General features: G+C 37.3%; 1 protein-coding gene across 14 annotated transcripts in view; it reads right to left on the minus strand.

Annotated features, from left to right (window-relative positions):
* NEK10 (NIMA related kinase 10) overlaps window positions 1-21,439 on the minus strand; it is a 222,816-nt gene that overhangs the window by 47,278 nt on the left and 154,099 nt on the right. For all 14 annotated transcript variants that reach the window (XR_012015023.1, XM_072793048.1, XM_072793047.1 and 11 more), the window contains 3 exons: window positions 8,944-9,127; window positions 8,753-8,839; window positions 7,228-7,282 (listed from right to left, as the gene is read on the minus strand). Coding sequence is in view for 13 of the 14 variants with exons in the window: in XM_072793048.1 (XP_072649149.1) it covers window positions 7,228-7,282; window positions 8,753-8,839; window positions 8,944-9,127 (326 nt within the window). In the remaining variant the exon portion in view is untranslated. The remainder of the gene's footprint in view (window positions 1-7,227; window positions 7,283-8,752; window positions 8,840-8,943; window positions 9,128-21,439) is intronic.

Genomic DNA, 21,439 nt, shown 5'->3' on the forward strand with positions numbered 1-21,439 from the left:
ACTCCAATAACAGCTAGAAACAAACAAGCAATTAGCCACATAAGTTTAAAACTTGCACAAAAAAGGAATAAAGCAGTCTTACTGGTAACAAATCATTTCTGTAAGACTGCTTGATTGTGACATAGGCAGATAGTCTAGGTTGATTCTGGCAAGTAGTGATCAAGCAGTAGTTATTTAATTTAAGTAAAACTAGATGTGGGTTATGAAAAGGTGAAGTAGAGAATACCCACAGGTCAAAATAAGCCAAACTTCTGCTAAAAGGAGGCAAGATCTGTAGGTCCTGAGGTTACACAAAGGTCTTTTTGGTTACATATATGATGCTGGATAATCTCAAACATCCAGATTCACCTTTGATGTGACTCAAAAACTAGAGTCAGATCACATCCTTGAATACAATTATGCATACCCTGATATATCAAAGAAGTTGTGAACCACAGGCATCTCCAATACTGCAAACATCCGATGCCTCAAACCAACCTGCTAACTATACCCTGTTGCCTTGGCAACAAGATGCAAGCAGGCATGGAGAAATCTTGTTGCCTGAGCAACAAAATCTTTAAAAAAACAATGAGGCCTAAAGCTGTGGCTATGGCAAAGGCTTATAGGTTCAAGTCAGTAGGTGGGATTTTAGTCCTATTTCAATGAAAGATATAGAATTTATGCTAACAGTTATTCACCTATTAATTAACAAGTATTTGTGGGCTGGCACCTGTGTGCAATCACTGCACCCTGAGAAATGCAAAGATGGATCAGGTATCATCTGGTATGTGCCAATACACAAAAATAAATATTAATTGAAAAAATGAATGGTCTTAAGAAAGCCATAATACAATGGCCAAAGCTTAGTAGGACTGAATGTATGAAATAATTAATGAGGTTGAAGCCCCTGAATGCATTCTCAAGTTCCACTATATAGGATAATTTATTTGTAAATTGAAATAAAATGTTATAATTCACTGGATTAGAAGCATCTATCAATGTACTGAGACTATAAAATCCAGATTAGAAACTGGTAAAAGTCAATCCCATTCTTAATTCTTTCCTGAAAAGTAGCAATGGAGGCAAGAGATTTTAGATCATTTAGATCACTGAAAATGATTAAAGTTAGAAATTTCAAAGGAAATCCTAATTATTGATTTTTTTGGTTTATTTCTTACTAATCCAGCTCTTGACTAACTCCATCAATGTCCACAAAACATCAAACAGCAACAATAAGGATATTCATTTAATATGATTATATCAAAAGAGATAGTATTTTGTGACAGATGGCTATGAAAAGTGAATTCTTCTTTCTCTCTTACTCCTTATGATTTCACAGATGTACACATCAAAATAAAAGATGATTTCCACAAACACTATCATGCACTTCAACCTTTCTCAATATATATGTGGAGTTCAAATCTCTAAAACTAGGAATGGAAAAATGGTATAACCACTCTTAAAAACAGTTTGGTAGTTTTTTAGAAAGTTAAGCACACATCTGCCATATGTTCCAGTCATTTCACTTTTAGGTATTTACCCTAAATTTATGTATTTATTTATATTTTTTAAAGATTTATTTATTTGAGAAAGAGAGAGAGAGAGAGAGAAACGGAGAGAGCATGGTGGGGAGGGCCAGAGGGAGAGGAAGAGAGAGAATCTCAAGCAGGCTCCACACTGAGCGCAGAGCCACATGTGCAGCTCGATCTCAGATCCTGGGATCATGACCTGAGCCAAAATCAAGAGTCAGTTGCTCAATCTACTGAGCCACCCAGACCTCTTAACCCAAGATTTTTAAAAATATGTATCCATGGAAAGACACAAATGCTCATCACAGCTTTATCTGTAATAGCCAAGTACTGGCACTCAAAAGTCCATTAACACATGAATAGAAAACAAACCATGATAAATCCATACAATGGACTACTGCTTCACAATAAAAAGGAATGAACTATTAATATGAAAACAATATGGACAAATCTCCAAATAATTATTCTGCTTAAAAGAAACCAGACAAATAAGAGTATGTACTGTAAAATGTCATTTAGATGAAATTCTAAAATGCTGAGTAATCTAGAGTACAACAAGCAGATTAATGATTGCCTGGTGGGGGAGAGTTAGGAACATAAGTGAAGGTACAGACAGATATGAGGACACTTTCAGGTGAATATGTTCACTATCCTATTGTTATTGCATAGGAACATAAATATTCAAAATGTATCCAAATTTACATTTTAAATACGTGCAATTTATTTTGTGGGAATTATACCTCATTGAAACTGTTAAAACTTCTCACATTTTCATTCAAAAAGTCATTCAAATAGACTATCACATGACTTGTGAGCATTTGTTAAAAGCATTTTATTTAAAAATATGCCATAAAATTCATTTTTGTCTGCCTTTCGTTACTTACTAGGTGGAACTTATTGTTAGTCAATTCCAGTTATCTCATGGTTCTACATCCTCAGAGAGCTAACTGGTCAGCCTTTAGTAGAATGATTCTATTGCAATTAAGGCAGCTACTTGGTGACACTCCGATTGATAAACATCTGTAAGAGTAACCCAAGTGACACTCCTCTTAATGACTCTTCAATAACATACAAAGAATGAAGATGTAAAGTCAAATGTCCATTCTAGTAAGTCAAAAGCCTAAAAGAAAATTATACTATGTGACTATACATATAGTATGAATAACCTGTTTATTGTTAGGAAATGTAGGTCAAATAGAAGCTCCCAAGGTCTACTTCTGTAGAATGTAAAAAAATGCTACACTTGACATCTCCAGATTTTCTGGGGGGTCAAGAAAACTCTGGGAATGGCTACATGGATGGCAACTTGGTTGGGGAGATATCATGTCTAGAGACTTGGAAATGGAGATTTGGAGACTCACCTCTGCTTTGTGAATGGCTATAGTTCCAGAGCTGAGGAATGGGGTTCTCTTTACTGATCTGGCACCTCAGCTTTCAGTTTGGCTTTTAGTACTTTTGGTGATTTGGGGATGGAGGCCTGAGATTCTGGGGAGGAGTTTTGCAAGGAAAGGGGCCCAAAGGAATTATTGGCTGGTTTCATGTCATTTCTGCTAAGTAGTTCATAGAAGGAACAATTACTTCTAAGAGTTGAGCCTGGAAAACATTTCATCATCTAGTAATGTCTTGGATCACCAGGATGCCTTCCAGTTCTAATAGGATGTTTCCTCTCACCAGCCTTGATACCAGTATTTCTCTGAGGAGAGCAGAAGCTGCCCTTCCTAGTTCCATTTGCAAGTCTATGCCAAGTTATTAGGGAGGTACTTTGGTTCTTTAGCAGACAACTGGCTTAAAATCTGGCCCTTGATATCTAGGGTGACAAAAGTTCAGAATTTATGCTTAAGTTTCCTCTCTGAACAATTTTAGCCAAAACCAAATTTGAATTCTAAGCTCTAGTAAATATGCTCAGGTCAAACATGTACTTACCTGTGGGCTTTTTCTCAGTGAGATTAATTCTCTTATTTTAAGAGCCAATTAAGGCACCCCAAAGAGGAGAGCTGCCCCCGGTCTCAATATAACTGGTTCCCTACTTTTTATGTATACAGAAAAGCCAAAAATTTCTCAGGCTTGATTTTCTATTTATTTTTATTCTATTTCCTAGCTTTGCTATCTTGTTTTAGCTTCTAACTTCTATTTTAGCATCTAAATATTTTCTATTATGTCACTTTGCTCTTTTCTTTTAGATTCTAACTTCTCATTTAGCCTCTAAAAATTTTGCAGGATGGCTTCACATTTCACATAGGTAAACCAAGAAACCCAGAAAGTTCCTAAACAAGTTAGATTGCAAATATCTTTAGATTTAATGACTTTTAATTTAGAGAATTATAAATACATTTTAGAGTTGTCTTCTTTTAATTTAGAGAAGCTCTGGGGATTACTTGGAAGGAATTAAAAAGTCATTAATCTCCTCTCCCCTCATTTGGCATGAATCATAGGATGTCTTTTTTCATCTCTTCTCTCCTGAAGTCTGCCCTTATTGCCCTGTTACACTCTGAGTTCCTTGAGGGAAGAGAGCTCGTCTTAAACTAATCTGTGTTCCCTGATGGGGTGTCACACGGTACCACACATGGCACAGCTTTCAAATGTTATTTTAGCTCAGGTCTTATTTACCTATGCACCTTCTGATCCATCAAGCTCAACATTTGGGCCAATTTCCATTTTCCACCTGTTGACTTGGTCAGTAACCACAAGTTAAAGGGGTTAATGTAATTGCACTCTGTAATATTCCTTTTCAATGAGTTTCAGATTGAACTTCTCTTTTCTGTTGATTCCAGTTTACCCAATTTGCTAGAAAATGTTTAGATAATGACTAGCTTTTAAAAGCCATTTCAAGCTCCAAAGTATATAAAACACATGTTTCTTTTGTTTCTGAAGGGTTGGACTTCAACTGAATTCTTGCAAATAAGACAATTTTCCATGAATCTTTTTTAGAAAAAAAGACTAGAATTACTTAACAATTCCAAGATGCCTAAATTCATCTAATTGGGAATTCCCACTTTAATATAAAATTCTTTTAACTGAGGAGTAAAATCCATACATCATAATGTACTTTTGTACCAAAATATTTGTTTTGCATTTCTTCTATACATTTAAGCAAATTTATTTCACTGAATAAAGTATCTACTAATGGAAAAAAGCCTTTTGGTGATGTTCTTAAAATTATAAATAATCACAAATCTGGGGATAGCTAGATTCCAGAGGGTGCTTGCTAATTATTTTACAGGAGAACATGTGGGACATTTTCCTATATAAATGTTGTTCCAAGCAGTTGGATAAAATGCCACATCAGCTCACGAAAGTCCACTGAAGTCATGATGTGGTTAAGATAGAAGCTCTGATGCCAGAGTTGAGGAGGACAAACCTACCCTGTGGTACCATGCCTTCAGACCCCCAGCACCAAAGCCACATCTCCCAGCCCTGTCTCCTCACTGGCTGAGCTAAATAAGCAAAAGCTCCCATGGCTCCAGGCTCCTATGTGTGGTTTTCTCTGTGGAAAGTGCAAGCAGAGGTGGTGGCTTAAGGACAAGAAGCCAGAAGGTAGGAAATGGGAGGAAACTGCAAGCCTGGGAAATTCCTTGGATGACCTTGTAATTCAAGTCCCAAGTCTTCCAAATCCTCCATTCTGATTCTCCTTGGGATTTGGGACTGTTTCTCTTTCCCTTGCTCTCTCCACTACTTCTAACCATCACTTCTCTGCATATTGGCCCATTAAAAAATGTGTATGCTTCCCTCAGTGATCCAGATGGTATTTTATGCTGATAGGTTTTCATTGGGTTTTTGTTACTAGCAACACTAGAAATGAATTAGGAAATTGAAAGGCTTCATGCTAACCCTTTCTAAACCTTACTTGGAAAAAATTCAATAATTAGTGGTGCTGTATCTTTGACTAAACAAAAAATGATTTTCTGTATGAACCCCCCTTCGCCACCTAAATGAACCCCTCAGGATTTTGCTATGCATGTTCTTCATTCTGAAATTCATCTTCCTAGCACCCTGGAGCCCAGAAGTGGACAAGAGTTCTATTCTGGCTGCCCAGGACCTCTAACCTGCTCCTCCAGCAAAGACCCCCTAATGGACTTGGAGGGGATATCGATTAAGGAGCTTAGCTCTCCCTGATGCAGTAAATTGGGTCCTGATTCAACCCAGGCCACCCTGACTCTCTTGCAGAGGACAATGAATCCTGAAAAAGGTGACGCGTGGATGAAACAAACCAACTGGGAGCCCCTTCATCCCAGCATCAGTGCCTTTCTGAGCCTACCAACAGTGTGTCCTCCACAGATTTCAGGGGCTTGTCTGGCTCTTAGTCCTTCCTAAGTTTGATTCTCTGAGTTCCTCATTATGTGAGCCTCCCAGAGCCTTCTAATGAACTTCCCTGTTGCACAAGTTAACCTGAGTCGGGTTCCTTTGCCAGCATCCAGAAGGCCCAACTGCTAAAGCATACCACAGCTTAGCCTTTTGTCATATTGCACTTCCCCAGCCAGGATCACCCATGGCTCCACTGCCTACTGATTGGCACCACCCCCCATGCACTTGTAGGCATCGCAGCCTCAACTGGGGCCTTCACCTCAGAGCTATTTGGCAGGCTGTCTGCCTGTCTCTGCTCAGTTGTCTGCCCACCTTTATTGTGCTTCTTCCTACTTGACCACACTCCTGACCGCAGTGAATATCATCTAATAACATCATCTAATAAACAGAAATCACCAAGTATAATCTTTTATATCTGCTGTAATTTATCTCTGCCCCCCTTTCTTCAGACACAAAGGGCTGTCCCTTCATCTTTCCCAGACCTACTCCCTGGGTTCAAGCTACTCTGTGTACCATCAACTTCTTTTCCCTCTTTATCTCTCTCCCCACTGACTGCCTCTCCTCAGTCCTATTCACCCTGCAGTCATCCTGATTCAAAGAAGACCCTCTTCCATCAAACGTCCCTCACCAGCTACTACCCAGATCACTGTTAGCTTCCTTCCCATCCCTGCTTCTGTAATTTCTAAAAGCACCACAATCAGGCTTCACTCCTGTCACCCTCACCCAGAGCCATGGAAACTGCCCTTAAAAAGGTCACCAGGGACTTGCAAAAGGCCAAACCTAAGAGTTTCATTTTAGTCTTTAGTCCAAGAGATAACTTGCAGAAATTGTGGGTTGTCCTAAAATAAGTTTCTTTTTTCTTTTAAAACAGAATCCCCCAACTATATTCATCCTCCCTTGTAGCTAGCTAGATGTGTTCATATGATTAAGTTCTGGCCAATAATATGTTGTTAGTAGAAGGGATGAGCACAATGCCTGAGTCATGTCCTTAAAAGGAAAGACCATGTCTCCACTTGCCCTTTTGCCACTTCCTGCTGGCCGGGATGTGGATGTGATGGGGTCTGAATTAGCCACATTTGCTATGAGGATGAGCCCTATATCCCACGGATGTGGAAAAACAAGATATAAGGAGCCGGGGCTCCAGATGACTTCATAAAGCACACTACCTACTTCTCCAGCCCACTCCTGAGCTCTGAGAGGCTCTAACTGCTTCTCTAATGATCACAAAGCTAGATTAGACCTAGCTCCAAGCTTAGTACTCTTTCCAGTATGCTACTTGGTAAACTAAATCAGTGCTGGGAGAGTGGGCTCTATCAACCTCTATTACCACATGTCCATGGTGACTTTAGGCTATGAGGTTTTAGTTCAGCCACTAATAATAGCTCTACAGAATTCTAGGAGCTCGATGTGTACATACCTTGTATGGGATTGTCTTTCTCCTCCTGAGGCACTAAAACTTCTCTTTAAAATGCCTGAAACAAGAACATAAAAATATCTTGATAATTTCCCTCTGCAAATTTTTTATTTATCTATTTACTAACTTTTAAAAAATGCTGTATTCTATCACGTGAGCAATTCTACATAATCTGAAGATGGTCTTCATTTATAAAAGTATCAGTTAAAATATAATGTTTCAAATTACTGTTTACTTGACAGGATTGTTTAAGGTCCTTTTTCCAAAGGAAACTAAATAAGGAAATTCTGTTATTAATAGCTAATAAAGTACAATAAAATATCTATGTAATAATTATCCTAAAGCCCTTGCCAGGATAACTACAAGTTACACATGCAAGTTGAAGGGTCCAGCTTTTCCTTCCTCACTTCCCCACTGACCCTCGCCACTATTGTTACCCAGAATATACAAAGCTGAATTCATCTCAAAACAGGCAGTAATTAACTGTTTCTAGAATTTGCTACATATGCATGAATATTTTTCTTGTTTAACTTTCATGTTTTCTAATCACAAATCAGGGCATTTTATCTAGCAGGCAGGGATTTGTGAAAAAATAGATCAATGTTGGAAACTGAGATTGTCCCCGAAAATCTGGAACACCTAGTCACTATTTTATGGACAATTAAGTTCGGAAAGGAACAAAAAATGAAGCTTGCTCCTTAGAGATTTTCCTTAGATCCTTAGGGACACCATTTTAAACTTTATTTTATGAGATTTTCATAGTATAGTCATTAATGAGAGGAAATTACTTATACTAATTTTATTTCAGAATATTTCTACCCATCCTAATTAATATGCCTTCAACTTACTCTTTTAAAAAAATTATTCTTTCTCTATATTCTATTTTAAATTATCTTTTCTTTCAGTTCCAGATTTCTTGAATGAATTGAATTCTATCTTTCCTTATAATCTTTAAATTTTATCCAAATGTACTTTTCCTTTCCATATCCCATACTCCAGAATACTTACTTTCCAGTTTTAACTTTAGAGTCAAGATTAACTTATGGACCGAATTTATATATCCTATTTATTCATAGTATTAGATCATTAAAATACTTATTTTACTTTAGTGTTTGAAATATAATCTATCCCTTATATTGGAAATAAAATTGTATGAAACTTAGTCTACCCCAAAACTAATTTCTTCTCCAGGTCTGTAACCCCTATAGAATAGATTCATAAGAGGTCACTTCCATTACTCCTGTGATTATTTAGTGTGTCTCCAAATTAGTTATCTCTACTCCCCAGTTAGAAGCTGGGATTGCTGGTAGAAATAATGAAACTATTCATTTGACACCTGAGGCATCAGAAGACCACAGCACCAGTTGGCCTCTGGGTCCATAAGAGGGCTAGACAAACCTGTCCTAATTAGCACTGCACTTGGAAAACAAACCTCTGTCTTAAGTATATGATGGTGTTTACCCAACTCCCAAGTGTGATTCCCAAACCATGACCTGCTGGAACCCGCAGGCCAGCAAAGAAAACTTACTGAATGTAGATTCTTTCAAAGGGCTTGAACTGGAGCTGCTAGAGTTGTCCGAAATGTCCAGTTCATCATCTAGCTCTGAGTACATATCTGCACATGAATAAAAGAGTAGGAGAATAAAATACAGAGTAAATTAACCTTGAAACAGACAAAAATCAAGTGTATTCATGATGTCACCATTTCACTAGAATTACCTTTCTCAATATTTTCCAAGTTGAAGTTCTCCTCCGACAGGATTTCATCACAGGCCCTGTCTTCATCCTTACCACAGGGGGCCTGGAAGCCCTCAGGGGGTAGGTCTGCACTTTCTGAAAGTTCGCTTTTCAGGCTGGCAGCTCCACTGCTGCTGCTACTCAAGCTTGCCTTCTCAAAGGTTTCCTGAAAGAGAAATTCAACTTATAGCAGCTTTTTTCTTCCTTCCTTCTGTAGCACCCAAAGCTCATTAGGACGTATATTAAAATCCTTGCTACGTTATTATAAATATTTGCGCTAAAGTACCATTAATAGTTCTATCTACATGCTTGCAGCAGAATTTATTCAGTCCTTGACAAAGTATATCTGCACCACTGGACAAACAAGAACGGATGTGCTAAGATGCTCAATGACAGAGGTCTGTGTAAAATGATAGAAAATGCAGCATTAAGTAAAAGATCAATTAAGCCAAAATTACTCTCCTTTAAAGTATCTTAATTATATTTGCTCTCTGGTGTGCCTCAGTTGGTTAAGCGTCTGACTCTTGATTTCAGCTCAGCTCATAATCTTAGGGTTGTGAGACCAAGCCCCATGTCAGGCTCTGCACTTGGTGTGGAGCCTGCTTAAGATTCTCTCTCTCCTCCATTCCCCCCGTCATCCCACCTGACTCTCAATAATAATAATAATAATAATAATAATAATAATAATTTGCTCTCTGAATAAATCATGGGGATAAAAGGCATAGCATAGGAAGTATAATGTTATTGTAATAGCATTGTATAGTGGCAGATGGTAGCTACACTTGTGATGAACAAAGCATAAGGTATGGAATTATGGAATCACTATGTTGTACACCGAAACTACAGTTACATTGTGTGTCAACTATATATCAATTAAAAAAAAAAAAACACTTCTATCAAATCTCAGCACCACAGAGGGTAAGTAGGGCTTAGTTTCTTCAGATCTCTGGGAACTTGGTAGCATACAGAGCCAGGCCATGGAGGGAGAGAGGTGAGGTCTCCTGAAAAATAAAGAGCTGGGGGCAGAGGCTCTGGTGGTGAGCAATGCTCTCTAGAGAGACAGATCCATGGTTTTTTGTTTTGTTTTGTTTTCAGATATTTTTTTGAAAATGAAACTGACACCCACAGTCACCAGGGGAAGGTTTCTAAAAACTCCACAGGGACTGAATGGAAGGTGAAGAAAATCTAAGATGTTATGAGTGACTGGAGTTTGAAGTTAACCTCTGAAAGTTTTCACGTGTTTCTGTTCACTAAACAAGACAAAAAAAAAAAAAAAGAAAGAAAGAAAGAAAAGAATATCAAAGACATTTTGTGCAATGTGAACTGTCCAATCAATTTCTGCTTGTTATCTTTTTCCTGAGAATTTTTTCATTGTGCTTTCTTAAAGCTTTCACCAAGATGCTGGGAGATATTTCTTGCTCTGTTGAAGCTAACACGCAGTTGAAAGGGCATTTTAGTTCTCTTTGGTGAGTCCTCGATCCAGTGTTCAAAATCTTCCTGCTTTTTTTCACTTAGCATAATACACTCCAGTTCCATCCACATTGAAGCAAATGGTGGGTATTTGCCATTTCTAATGGCTGAGTAATATTCCATCGTATACATATACCACATCTTCTTTATCCATTCATCTTTCAATCAGAGAAGGACAAATATTATATGGTCTCATTCATTTGGGGAATATAAAAAATAGTGAAAGGAAATAAAGGGGAAAGGAGAGAAAATGAGTGAAAATATCAGTGAGGGTGACAGAACATGAGAGACTCCTAACTCTGGGAAACGAACAAGAGGTAATGGAAAGGGAGGTGGGCAGGGGTTGGGGTGACTGGGTGACGGGCACTGAGGGGGGCACTTGATGGGATGAGCACTGGGTGTTATGCTACATGTTGGCAAATTGAACTCCAATTAAAAAAAAAAAAATCTTCCTGCTTTTGTGACTGAGCATTGTTCATTCCTGTTTTTTGGATCTACTCTAGTCTGCTACCTTAAATCCCAAAATGGAAAATGTTTCAGATGCCCTTTGGCATTGCTGAATATGTGCTTCTCAGAAATGTTTCCTGGGATCCCTGGGTGGCGCAGTGGTTTGGCGCCTGCCTTTGGCCCAGGGCACGATCCTGGCGACCCAGGATCGAATCCCACGTCGGGCTCCCGGTGCATGGAGCCTGCTTCTCCCTCTGCCTGTGTCTCTGCCTCTCTCTCTCTCTCTGTGTGACTATCATAAATAAATAAAAATTAAAAAAAAAAAAAGAAATGTTTCCTGTGGGAGCCTCAAGTGGCACCCAATGCCAGCTTCAGCTCTTCCCAAGCTAGCCTCTGATACCAAATCCAGGAGGCTCCCTCTGGGCTCAAAACTTTCCTGCCAAGCTTATTCAACTCCTTCCATGCTTTCCTTCTTTTTCTGTCCCAGCTCACAGATCCTTCTTCCTCCAACTTCCTCAATGGAAGTTAGAAATGTACACAGAAATAATGTAGGCCTTTCTTCTTCTTGTGATTTTTTTATTTGAAATAAATCATCTAATGTCCTATTCTAAAGACCACAACTGGATTTATAGCCCTATAGGGACTATACACTCAAAATGTGTCAATGCTATCAATGTTTTAAAAAAAAGAGAGATCAGTTTTGAGTTGATAAAATTCTTTATTGCATGATGCAATTGGATGCCAGAAACCATAAATCTCTAAAACTAGCAAAACTGGAGCAAAGGCTTTGTTTCTTTTTAAAACAGGCATGGGTAAGATATTTTTCTTTGGCTGATATTTTTCTTTGGCTGAATGAAGAGTGAGAAGAAGCTGTGAGTCTTGATATAAGCATTTTAGATGTGAGGAGCTTTGACTTGCAATCAATACCCAAGAACCAGGTGGGCTGCAAATCAAGTTATTTGCAACCACCAAAATTGCATCCATAAATAATTGGGTGTTTGCTTAACTTGTGATAAAGGGGAAATTCACATTTTGAAAGAGATGCTTCTTCAAACTCTGTAAGCATGGAAGGTATGATACAGCAATGTAGAATGTATAGTTGTTTTAGTTTTAAAAACCTCTGTTTCTATAATCTCTTGTAGCAGTTTTTGCTTCAAAAAAATCTATAGAGTTCTTGAACTTGACATAAATGATATACCACTGTAGATGCATTTTCCTGAGTGTGATTTCCAGAGTTTTTCCTTGTAAATATTTAAGTACCCAACTCATTACCAACTCTCTCCTTGAACTGGGAGCTATTTTAGTCCCTGTCAAACACCCCATTCCTTGCACAATGCTTTGTATACAGCATTGCTTAGTAAGTGGTTGCTGTATTGAGATCTAAGGGAGAAAAGGGCCAGGTGAATTCCCCTATGTAATAAGTAGGTTTTGTAGCTCCTGTGTGTGTGTGTGTGTGTGTGTGTGTATGTGTTTATTTTGCCCATTTCTCCAGAATCCTACATCATGATGCTTCTCTAAGAGCTGAAGAGACTATTTGGTGATATATCCATAAGTAGGAGTGAATGTCTCCCTTCCTCGTTCCCCTTTGCACTTATGAGAAGTTGTAAAACTCCATTCATCTATATTAGAGATGGCTCACCCAGCAACGATAATATGCCTCTGTAACCCAGTAGGCATTGGCCAAAAGCAGAGATAGTTAAATGTTTTTAACCTAAGAGTTGAGGCCATTAAGGTAGTTTCAAAAGTTGCCTCCAGCAAGTACATAAACCTATTAATGGAAGTTGAGGGTGTGTGTGTGTGGGGGGGGGGTGTAGTCTTGGGGGATGCAATTTGGCTGCTGCCATCTTTTGTACTTTCTAATTACTTAAGATTTTTCTAGGAATAGGAGAGAGAGTTAACTAGATTTTTTTTTGGCATCTATATATCCCCTAGGAACGGATGGACACATTCTGTGCATCAATATGGCAGCAAGAAGAAGACAATGCAAATCAGACAATAAAATTATCACTGATATGGAAATCATCACCATTATAGGAGACACTTCCTGTCACAGTGCTGTTATAGGCACAATTATGTTTAGCTCGGTTTTTCTCATTATAATGTAATTTTTTATGTGTGCAGCAGATTATAATACATTTTCAGTTGAATAGAAATTCTAACAGTAACAGACTGACATTGCCTAAATTAACTGCAACAGTAGGGAAAGAATTAAGAGAGCCTATTTTATTAAAACTAGAGCAATTTTTTAAATTGCCCAGAATGTTTTATAAGGAGAAAGAAAAAGAAGCAAAAAATAAACATAAAGCATAACACTAACTATATCCTATAGATGCTTTACTTGAGAACCATAAAGAATACACTCTTTTGTTCTAAAATAGTCATTGTATTTGAGCTATGTCTCTCCCTAGTGTCTTCTCTTTGTTTGGTTAATAACTGTGACCTTAGATACATAAATGTAGGGCTACCCAGTGCTTAACAGCAATTCACCTGGCTGAGGTGATTTCTTTTTAATGGCAAACCACATTCTGTGCTTTTCATGAATGATAGCACAAAGAAAATCCAAAATAGGAGACAGGTCATTGACTATATATTATTGTGCATAAATTTAGATCCTAAATTTCAAAGTATTAAAAAAAATCAGCCAGGGGCACCTGGATGCTCAGAGGGTTGGGCGTCTGATCCTTGATTTTGTCTCAGGTCATGATCTCAGGGTCCTGGGATCCAGCTCTGCATCCGGCTCCCTGCTCAACAGGGAGTCTGCTTTTCTCTCTCCCTTCCTCTCCCTCTGCCCCTCCCCCCACTCACACACCCCCTCTCTCTTTGTCTCTCTCTCAAATAAATAAATAAATCTTTAAAAAAGAAAATCATCCAGTGTGGCCAAGAGGGCTGAAGGGGCCACATTGACCCAGGCCATACCTAAGTGGTCTGACCACTTTAGCAGGTGCCATGAGAGGCCCCTATCTAGGACCTCACTCTCAGACACTTGGTTTTACCCTACACAACGGTGGGCCGCAAAAGCAAGCTTGGAGCCTGGTCCCTTACTATGATAGCTGGGGATCTTTTAGCTTCAAAGTTGTTTGGTTGACATCACTATCTTTTTTGTTTCTGAAATCCTGAAGCATTTCCCTGCTCCTGTGCTCTGTATATCAAGTAGAAGAGCAATATGTTCAAATTAAACCAGAAAAACTGGGCAGCTCAGGTGGCTCAGCAGTTTAGCACTGCCTTCAGCCCAGAGTGTGATCCTGGAGACCCAGGATCGAGTCCCACATCAGGCTCCCTGCAGGGAGCCTGTCTCTCCCTCTCTCTCTGCCTCTTTGTGTCTCTCATGAATGAATAAATAAACCTTTAAAAAAAATAAAAAATAAAAAAATAAACCAGAAAAACTGGTGTGAGAGGCACTGGAAATAACTAAATTTACAAATATTATATAATAAAGGAAATGTTCTCTTCAAGTTTGGATATTAACTATTTTTTATTTTGAACTTTTAAAAAATATTCATGCAAAGCCAAAAGTTTTGCTTTAATATAATTAAAGGCATATAATGATGATCCCACTATTATCATGACACTCTCTTAATTAGAACTTCTTAAAAGCACAAGAACAAGACTAATGAACTATCTTAAAATAAGTAAATTAGTGGACGAATTATTATAATTCCATTGAAAATTCCACTATCAAATTTACCATGCTTGATAGCATTTCACTGCCACCCCATAAATAGTCTAGTATCTGCAACAGGTTCTCTATTATTCTGAATTCAAAGATAGGTTGTTAGAAGAAATAACACTAATAAGGATGAAGAAAACAGTACCATAATCTGAAGGTATCCCTTATTAAAAATACAGAAGATACAGTCTACATCAACATTGACTGACCACCATTTTGTTTCAAAACTACATGCTAGTAAAGGAAAAGAACTGAATGTATGTGTGAATACTTCTGAAAGCATTTTAAAGGAGGACAGAATCAGGTAATTCCATTTAACATCTAGAAAAAAAACATGCACAGAGAATCATCAAGTGGTCAAGTCTTAAGGCATTTTAATTTGGATTGCTCAAAAAAACAAGAAATGCAATTGACAAGCAGCATTGGTTAAGGCATGAAATAGTATGGAATTAGACATAGGTGGCATCAATAAGAACAAACCCCACATATTAGAACCCTACTTACTGTTTCATTTTTAATACAGAATGACAGAAGGGAAGGTCTAATTCTTGTCAAACCACACACTTAATACACGGTGTCAAAATACCAAAGTGATTAAGTGCCAGTAAACAAAGAATTAAAAATCAAGGAAAAGAATCACCATCATCTTTTATCTATCTCCTTGCTTCCATTCTTGACTCTCAGTGGTCAATTCATATACAGCAATCAGCTGTATGATTTTAAAACATTATGTCACCCCTTTGCTCAAAACACACACCACTCAAGTGACTGTAGCATCCTCATCTCCTACTCTTTCCCCAGACACACTGGATTCTAGCCACACAGGCCTCCTTGCTTGCCCCTTAAATCTGGCAGGCATGCTCCTACCTCCGATATCTGGACTTGCTATGCCCTCTGCCATCAATGTTGCACCTCCAGATATTTGTGCAGCTCATTCTTTTAATGTATTCTGGTTTCTAGCCAAAAGCCCTGCAGTTATAGTAGCCTTCCATATATATCCCTATTTAAAACAGCCTGTCTTTCCACATCTACCAATCACTTTTACTTTGCCTTCATATTTTTGCCTGTAGACTTAACTGTATATTAATTTACTTATGATTTGTCTTCCTCCACTGTGAAGATGGAATTCTTTGAATTTTCTGTTTACTGTTAGAATACAGACTTGAATAGTCCCCAGAAGAGAATAGGTGCTGGATAAATTTTGTTGAATAAGTGAAACAAAACACTGATTTTTCAAAGGATGGCAAAGCTCTTCTCCATATTAAAACAAAGGATAGAAATCAAAATAGCAGCATTATTTTTTGAAGAAACTGACAAACTGATTCTAAAATTAAAAGTAAATTGGGATGCCTGGGTGGCTCAGTGGTTGAGTGTCTGCCTTCGGCCCAGGGCATGATCCTGGAGACCCGGGATCGAATCCCACTTTGGGCTCCCTGCATGGGGCCTGCTTTTCTCTCTGCCTATGTCTCTGCCTCTCTATGTGTCTCTCATGAATAAATAAATAAAATCTTAAAAATTTTTTAAATTAAATTAAATTAAAAGTAAATAGATCTAGAATGGTCAAATCAAATTTGACAGAGAAGAACAAAATCTGAGCGCTTATACAACCTAATTTCAAGACTTATTAAAAGTCTACAATAATCAAAACAGTGTGGTACTGGCCTAAGAATAGACACACAGATAAAGGCAACAGAATAGAGTTCAGAAATAAATCCACATATACAGTGTTAAATGACTTTCAACAAAGACGTGTAGTAAAATCAGTAAGGAAACTTTAGACATTTTAAGAAATGATGCTGGGAAAACTGGGTACCCATATGGGAAAAAAATTTCAATCTCTTCATTATTCTATGCATGAAATTAAATCAAAATGGATCACAGACCTAAACATAAAATCTATTATCAGAAAGAATTACCAAAAGAAAAAAGAGCCTATTTTTGCAGCCTTGGGATAGGCCATGATTTCTTTAACAAGATACAAAAAGCACTAACAACAACAAAAAACTAAATAAGTAAATTGGACTTTAACAAAATTAAAATTCAACAAAATTTCTGCTCATAAAAAAAATCATTAAAAAACAGTCAAGGCATAGACTAGGAAAAACATTAGCAATACATATATTTGACAACACACATGTGGAATATATAAAGAACTCCTAAAATCAACAAAAACAGACAAATAATTCAATAAAGTAATGGCCAAAGATTTGAATAGATACTTCACACACACAAACACACACACACACAAAGAGATATATAAATGAACAATTAGCACATGTAAAAGTGCTCAGCAGCCTTGGTTATCAAGAAAATGTAAACTAAAACCACAAAGAAATACTTTTTTATGCCCACTACACAGGTTAAAATCTAAAAGACTGACAATATATCAAATGTTTACAATAATATAGAACAATTGAGCAACTCTCATAACATTGCTCCTAAAAATGCTAAACAGTACAATTTTGGAGAACTGCTTGGTAGTTTCTTTTAGAGTTAAACATACAACTACCTTATGACCCTGAAATTCTTCTCCTAGTATTTATATCTAAGAGAAATGAAATTATCTGCACAAGAAGACTTATATAAGAAAGTTCATAGCAGTTGTATGTAAAACCCCAAATCTGGAACAATACAACATTCATCAATAGGAGAATAAACTATGATATATCCATACAACATAATACTATCTAATAATATAAACAGATAACTGCTATGCACAATATCATGGATGAATCTCATAGACATTAGGTCATGTGAAAGAAGGCAGATGCTAAAGAGTACATACTGTTTGTGATTTATATTATATGAAGAAACAATAGGTCAAAGTAATCCATAGTGTCAGAAATCCTAATAGTCTGTCCATGGGCAGAGAACTGTATGGGAAGTGGCATGAAGGAAATTTCTGAGGTGCTAGAAATGTTCCCAATCTGATTTTGGGTGCAAGTTAACCATGTGTCAAAAGTTATTAAACTAAGTAATTAAAATGTGTACATCTTACTATATGTAAATTATATCTCAATAAACAAAGATGGAGTTATGGTGTGGATGTGAGAATTGTATATATATCTGTGTGGGAGCCTAAAAGGCATTGCTTTATTTTCTTAAACCATAACAAGTATAGAACATTTCCAAAACAAGTCATGATATTTCCCAATACTTCCTTCACTGCATCATTATTTGTTGCATTGTCACAGCCTTGGGGGAAATTCAGTCAACAATTAACCAGACAATAAAAGCAAAGATGTTCACAAAAATATTGTCCTTTTAAAATACATCATTTTCTACATGGCTAAATTTAATCTCTTAGCAGAGGATTGCAGACACACGGCTTTTGTGGTGTGTTCAGCAATTGTAAATGACATATGGTATAATAAAAATGAAACAACTCAGATAAATAAATGGCACAACAGTTTAAGTTTGCACTAAGAAAATAAGAATCAGTTACTTGCATATCTTCTCAGTCCTTAAGTGGTCAACTTTAAAGACATTTGAGAATTTAGGATAAATGTCAAATGCCTGTCAATAACTTTTGCCAAGAACATATACAGACTGTATTAGAAAACTACAATGAGAATTCCACTTCTTTAAGTGAAATTGTAAAGGGATTGTGGATTTAGAAAATAATCTTTGCTGACAAATGCTCTACCAGCTGGTCCCTCCCCTCCCCACCCCAAGGTAGACAGAATTTAGGATAATAATTATATGCTCTATATTTCAGTAGTTTGACAACAGGAGCCTATCACAGAAATCTTCCTGTTCGTAATTCTCCAAAAGCTTAGAGTACATTTCTAGGACTCACTATGGGAACATTTACTCCTCATCTTAAACATGAGATAATTTATCAAGGTCAGATGTGATGTTTGAAAGATCTTGGTAGGCACATAGAGGATAGTAAAGGGAGGGAGATGACTCTAGATAACCTGCATAGAATGGATTTGATCATTTGGAAGGTCTTTAAGCTGAGGCTTCTTCAAGATGAAAAAGAAACTCCATCTGTGGACAGCAGGTTTAGCCTATGCCCAAGAATTTAAACCTGCCCTTCCTGCCAGCCCACTCTATGGATTTTGGACTTACCTAGACAGGCCCACAATTATATAAGACAATTCCTTGCAACAAATCATATGTATTTCCTACTGGTTCTGCTTTATACATTCTGTGTAGGACTGTTGTATACACACTAATATACATAATATTAGCATTCCTGGCTGCTTCTCTTAAGTGCCGGTAGCAGTCAACATTATTGTGATAAACAAATGGCTCTCCCTTCTCTCTCTCTCTCTTTCTCTCTCTCTCTCTCTCTCTCTCTCTCTCTCACACACACACACACACACACACACACACACACAGAGACACATTTCCTGATAACCCTGTAGATAGTACAGAGCTGGTACCCTGAATCACTGCTAGGGCTGAGGAGGAGCCTAGAGTTAAGAACATTGGATAATGCAATGACCCAATGTGAGAGAATGAGAATGAGAACTGGAAGGGTAAGATGGATTTGTCAGACATTTCAAACCAGGGATGCCATGATAGGTCCCCCAAAGCCACAAGGATAGGTTCACCTCATCAAAAGTCAACAGAGGCCAAAGAAGAAGGCAATGCACAGAGCCCCCTCCCATTGGGTCGAGGATACCTAAGCTTGTTCCTGTATCCAGCTGCCATCTTGGAAGAGGGAGGTGGAGAGGAGAGCCCTTAGAAAAACTTAGACTAGAACAGCTGATGTAAGTGTTAATGGCTATAGCCACCATTTTCTGCTATCAGTAGGAAAAGTGGCTCAAAACAAAGTGATACATGATTATAGAAAATAAAGTTCCCATTTTGTATAACCAATTTTGACCCAAATTCATACAAAATGGCAAACCATGGAACTGGACAGAGCTCACTCAAGGGAAGAGCAAGAAGAGAAGCAGAACATCAAAATTTAAGAATCCAGTGTTGGAAGAGGGAATAAAGAAAGAGTGTTCAGAGACATAAAATGGAAACCACCAGGAAAAAAAAAATCAGGGAGGAGATATGAACAATAAGGAAGAATAAGCCTTCAATTTGATAATTTGGTGGTTTAGTTACTTTGGAGAAATTCAAAGCTTTAGTCCCCACTACCTAGGATTAAACACAAATACTATGTTTGAATACCATGACTAGGTATTCACAAACTTCTGCCATCTAGCACCAGCCTGCTTGCCCCAACTTTCCAAACTATACATATCAAAATATGCATTATAAATCAGGAGGTCCAACTTTCAGTCCAAGGTCCAAAAGCAGCAAACCAGCTTGGTGAACTTAGCCAAATCTCTTCTCTTGGTTTACCTTTTCTTGCCTATTAAGTTAAAGCATAAAACAATACCATTTCTAAAATGTGATTAGTAGTCCTAAGTAAGCTAAGCTGGTGTATTTGGAGCTCATGCACTTTTGTTATTCTTTTCCATCCAGGAGTAACTTCTTTACCTACTTTCAAGGCCCAATCTTATACCATGCTTGTTTTGGGAGCCTCCCTGAATTATATCAGCCAGAGATCTCATTTGGTATTTACCCAGATTTCCTGCTGCATGTATGTCTTGGCTTCCCAAGTAGACTGGATATATCACTTCATGACTGAGATCACTCCTTTAAATTTTTTAACATCGTCACAATAGCCAGCACAATGTCTTACATTCAGAAGATATTCAACAAATCTTTGTTCTTCTATTATTAATTATAAACTGCAAGCATTTTCTATTTCTTTTTATGTTGTTCCCTGTTAGACTTATGGATGTGAAAGTTCTCCAGAGAGAATGAACTCACTATACTAGTAAAAAGAAATAATTATTTAGCTTTAAAATAGAAGTGGTGAAGATAAAAGTACCAGTCAAATATCACTGGAAGTGGTAAATCCCTGCAAAACTCACCCTTCAAGAACATGCTTCTTTCGTCATTATCCTTCAGTCTCCCTGGTATATTCAACTCTGCTCCATTTATACATCTAGAAATACGCTTTTTTACCAATGTTAGTATTAGTCTACAGCAGGTTCCATGCAATCCCTGTAATCTGAATGAAATTGAAGTTTTCTATTGATTATCCAGATTTTTCCAGGCTGGGTTTTAACACTCATCCTTGCATTTGCTGGCAAAGATCTAAGCAGCGCACTGTTTAGAAATGTCTGCAATCGATTTTTCTGCCGGGGGCATTAGATAACACCAAAAGGGCAGTTATTCTGTGTGTTTAACATGTGCATAATGCCAACATGCCAATCATGATTTTGACAAGTACAATGCCATAGTACCTTCTGCAGCACAATATACTTTTATTATTACAATATTTAAGCAAAAAATATACCTCATTTTTCTCTGCTTGATTCTTATTCTTAATTCTGCTCTCCTTATGATATCTTATTTTGAATTATAAAAATTAGAAAGCTTAACTTTCTTCAAAAAGAAAGTCTTGCTTCTCTTTCATAGAGTCTAAACCACAGTACACAGTAGTGAACTTTATTAGTGAAGACTTCTCTGTCCTTTTGAAACATATATTAGTACCTGTCTTTCCTAGCCTATTGCCATAATTAAGAATAACCTAATGTGTGAAAACATAAGTAGCATACATCCCATGACATAAAAGCTCATAAAGTTTCTTATCAATTATTTTCTTACTCACTAATTTGTAAATTCCAGCATCTCACAGTAGATCTCTTTATCAATGCTGAGAATTCATAAAGTTCTACTGCACCCACTAATTTCTCTTTCCTTTGACTATTGCTTATCATTGGATTATGTAACTGTATTGTTGACATGAACTGCTCTGGGAGACATTAAACTATATTTGAAATGAAATAATCATAATACTATAACAATACTTAAAAAAAGACATAACATTTTATACCTCTAATTTTTCCATTAGCAATGGTGTCAATGTAAGTTTTT

The sequence above is a fragment of the Canis lupus genome, chromosome 22 (assembly GCF_048164855.1).
Source record: "Canis lupus baileyi chromosome 22, mCanLup2.hap1, whole genome shotgun sequence".
In the NCBI taxonomy this organism is placed as follows: Eukaryota; Metazoa; Chordata; class Mammalia; order Carnivora; family Canidae; genus Canis; species Canis lupus.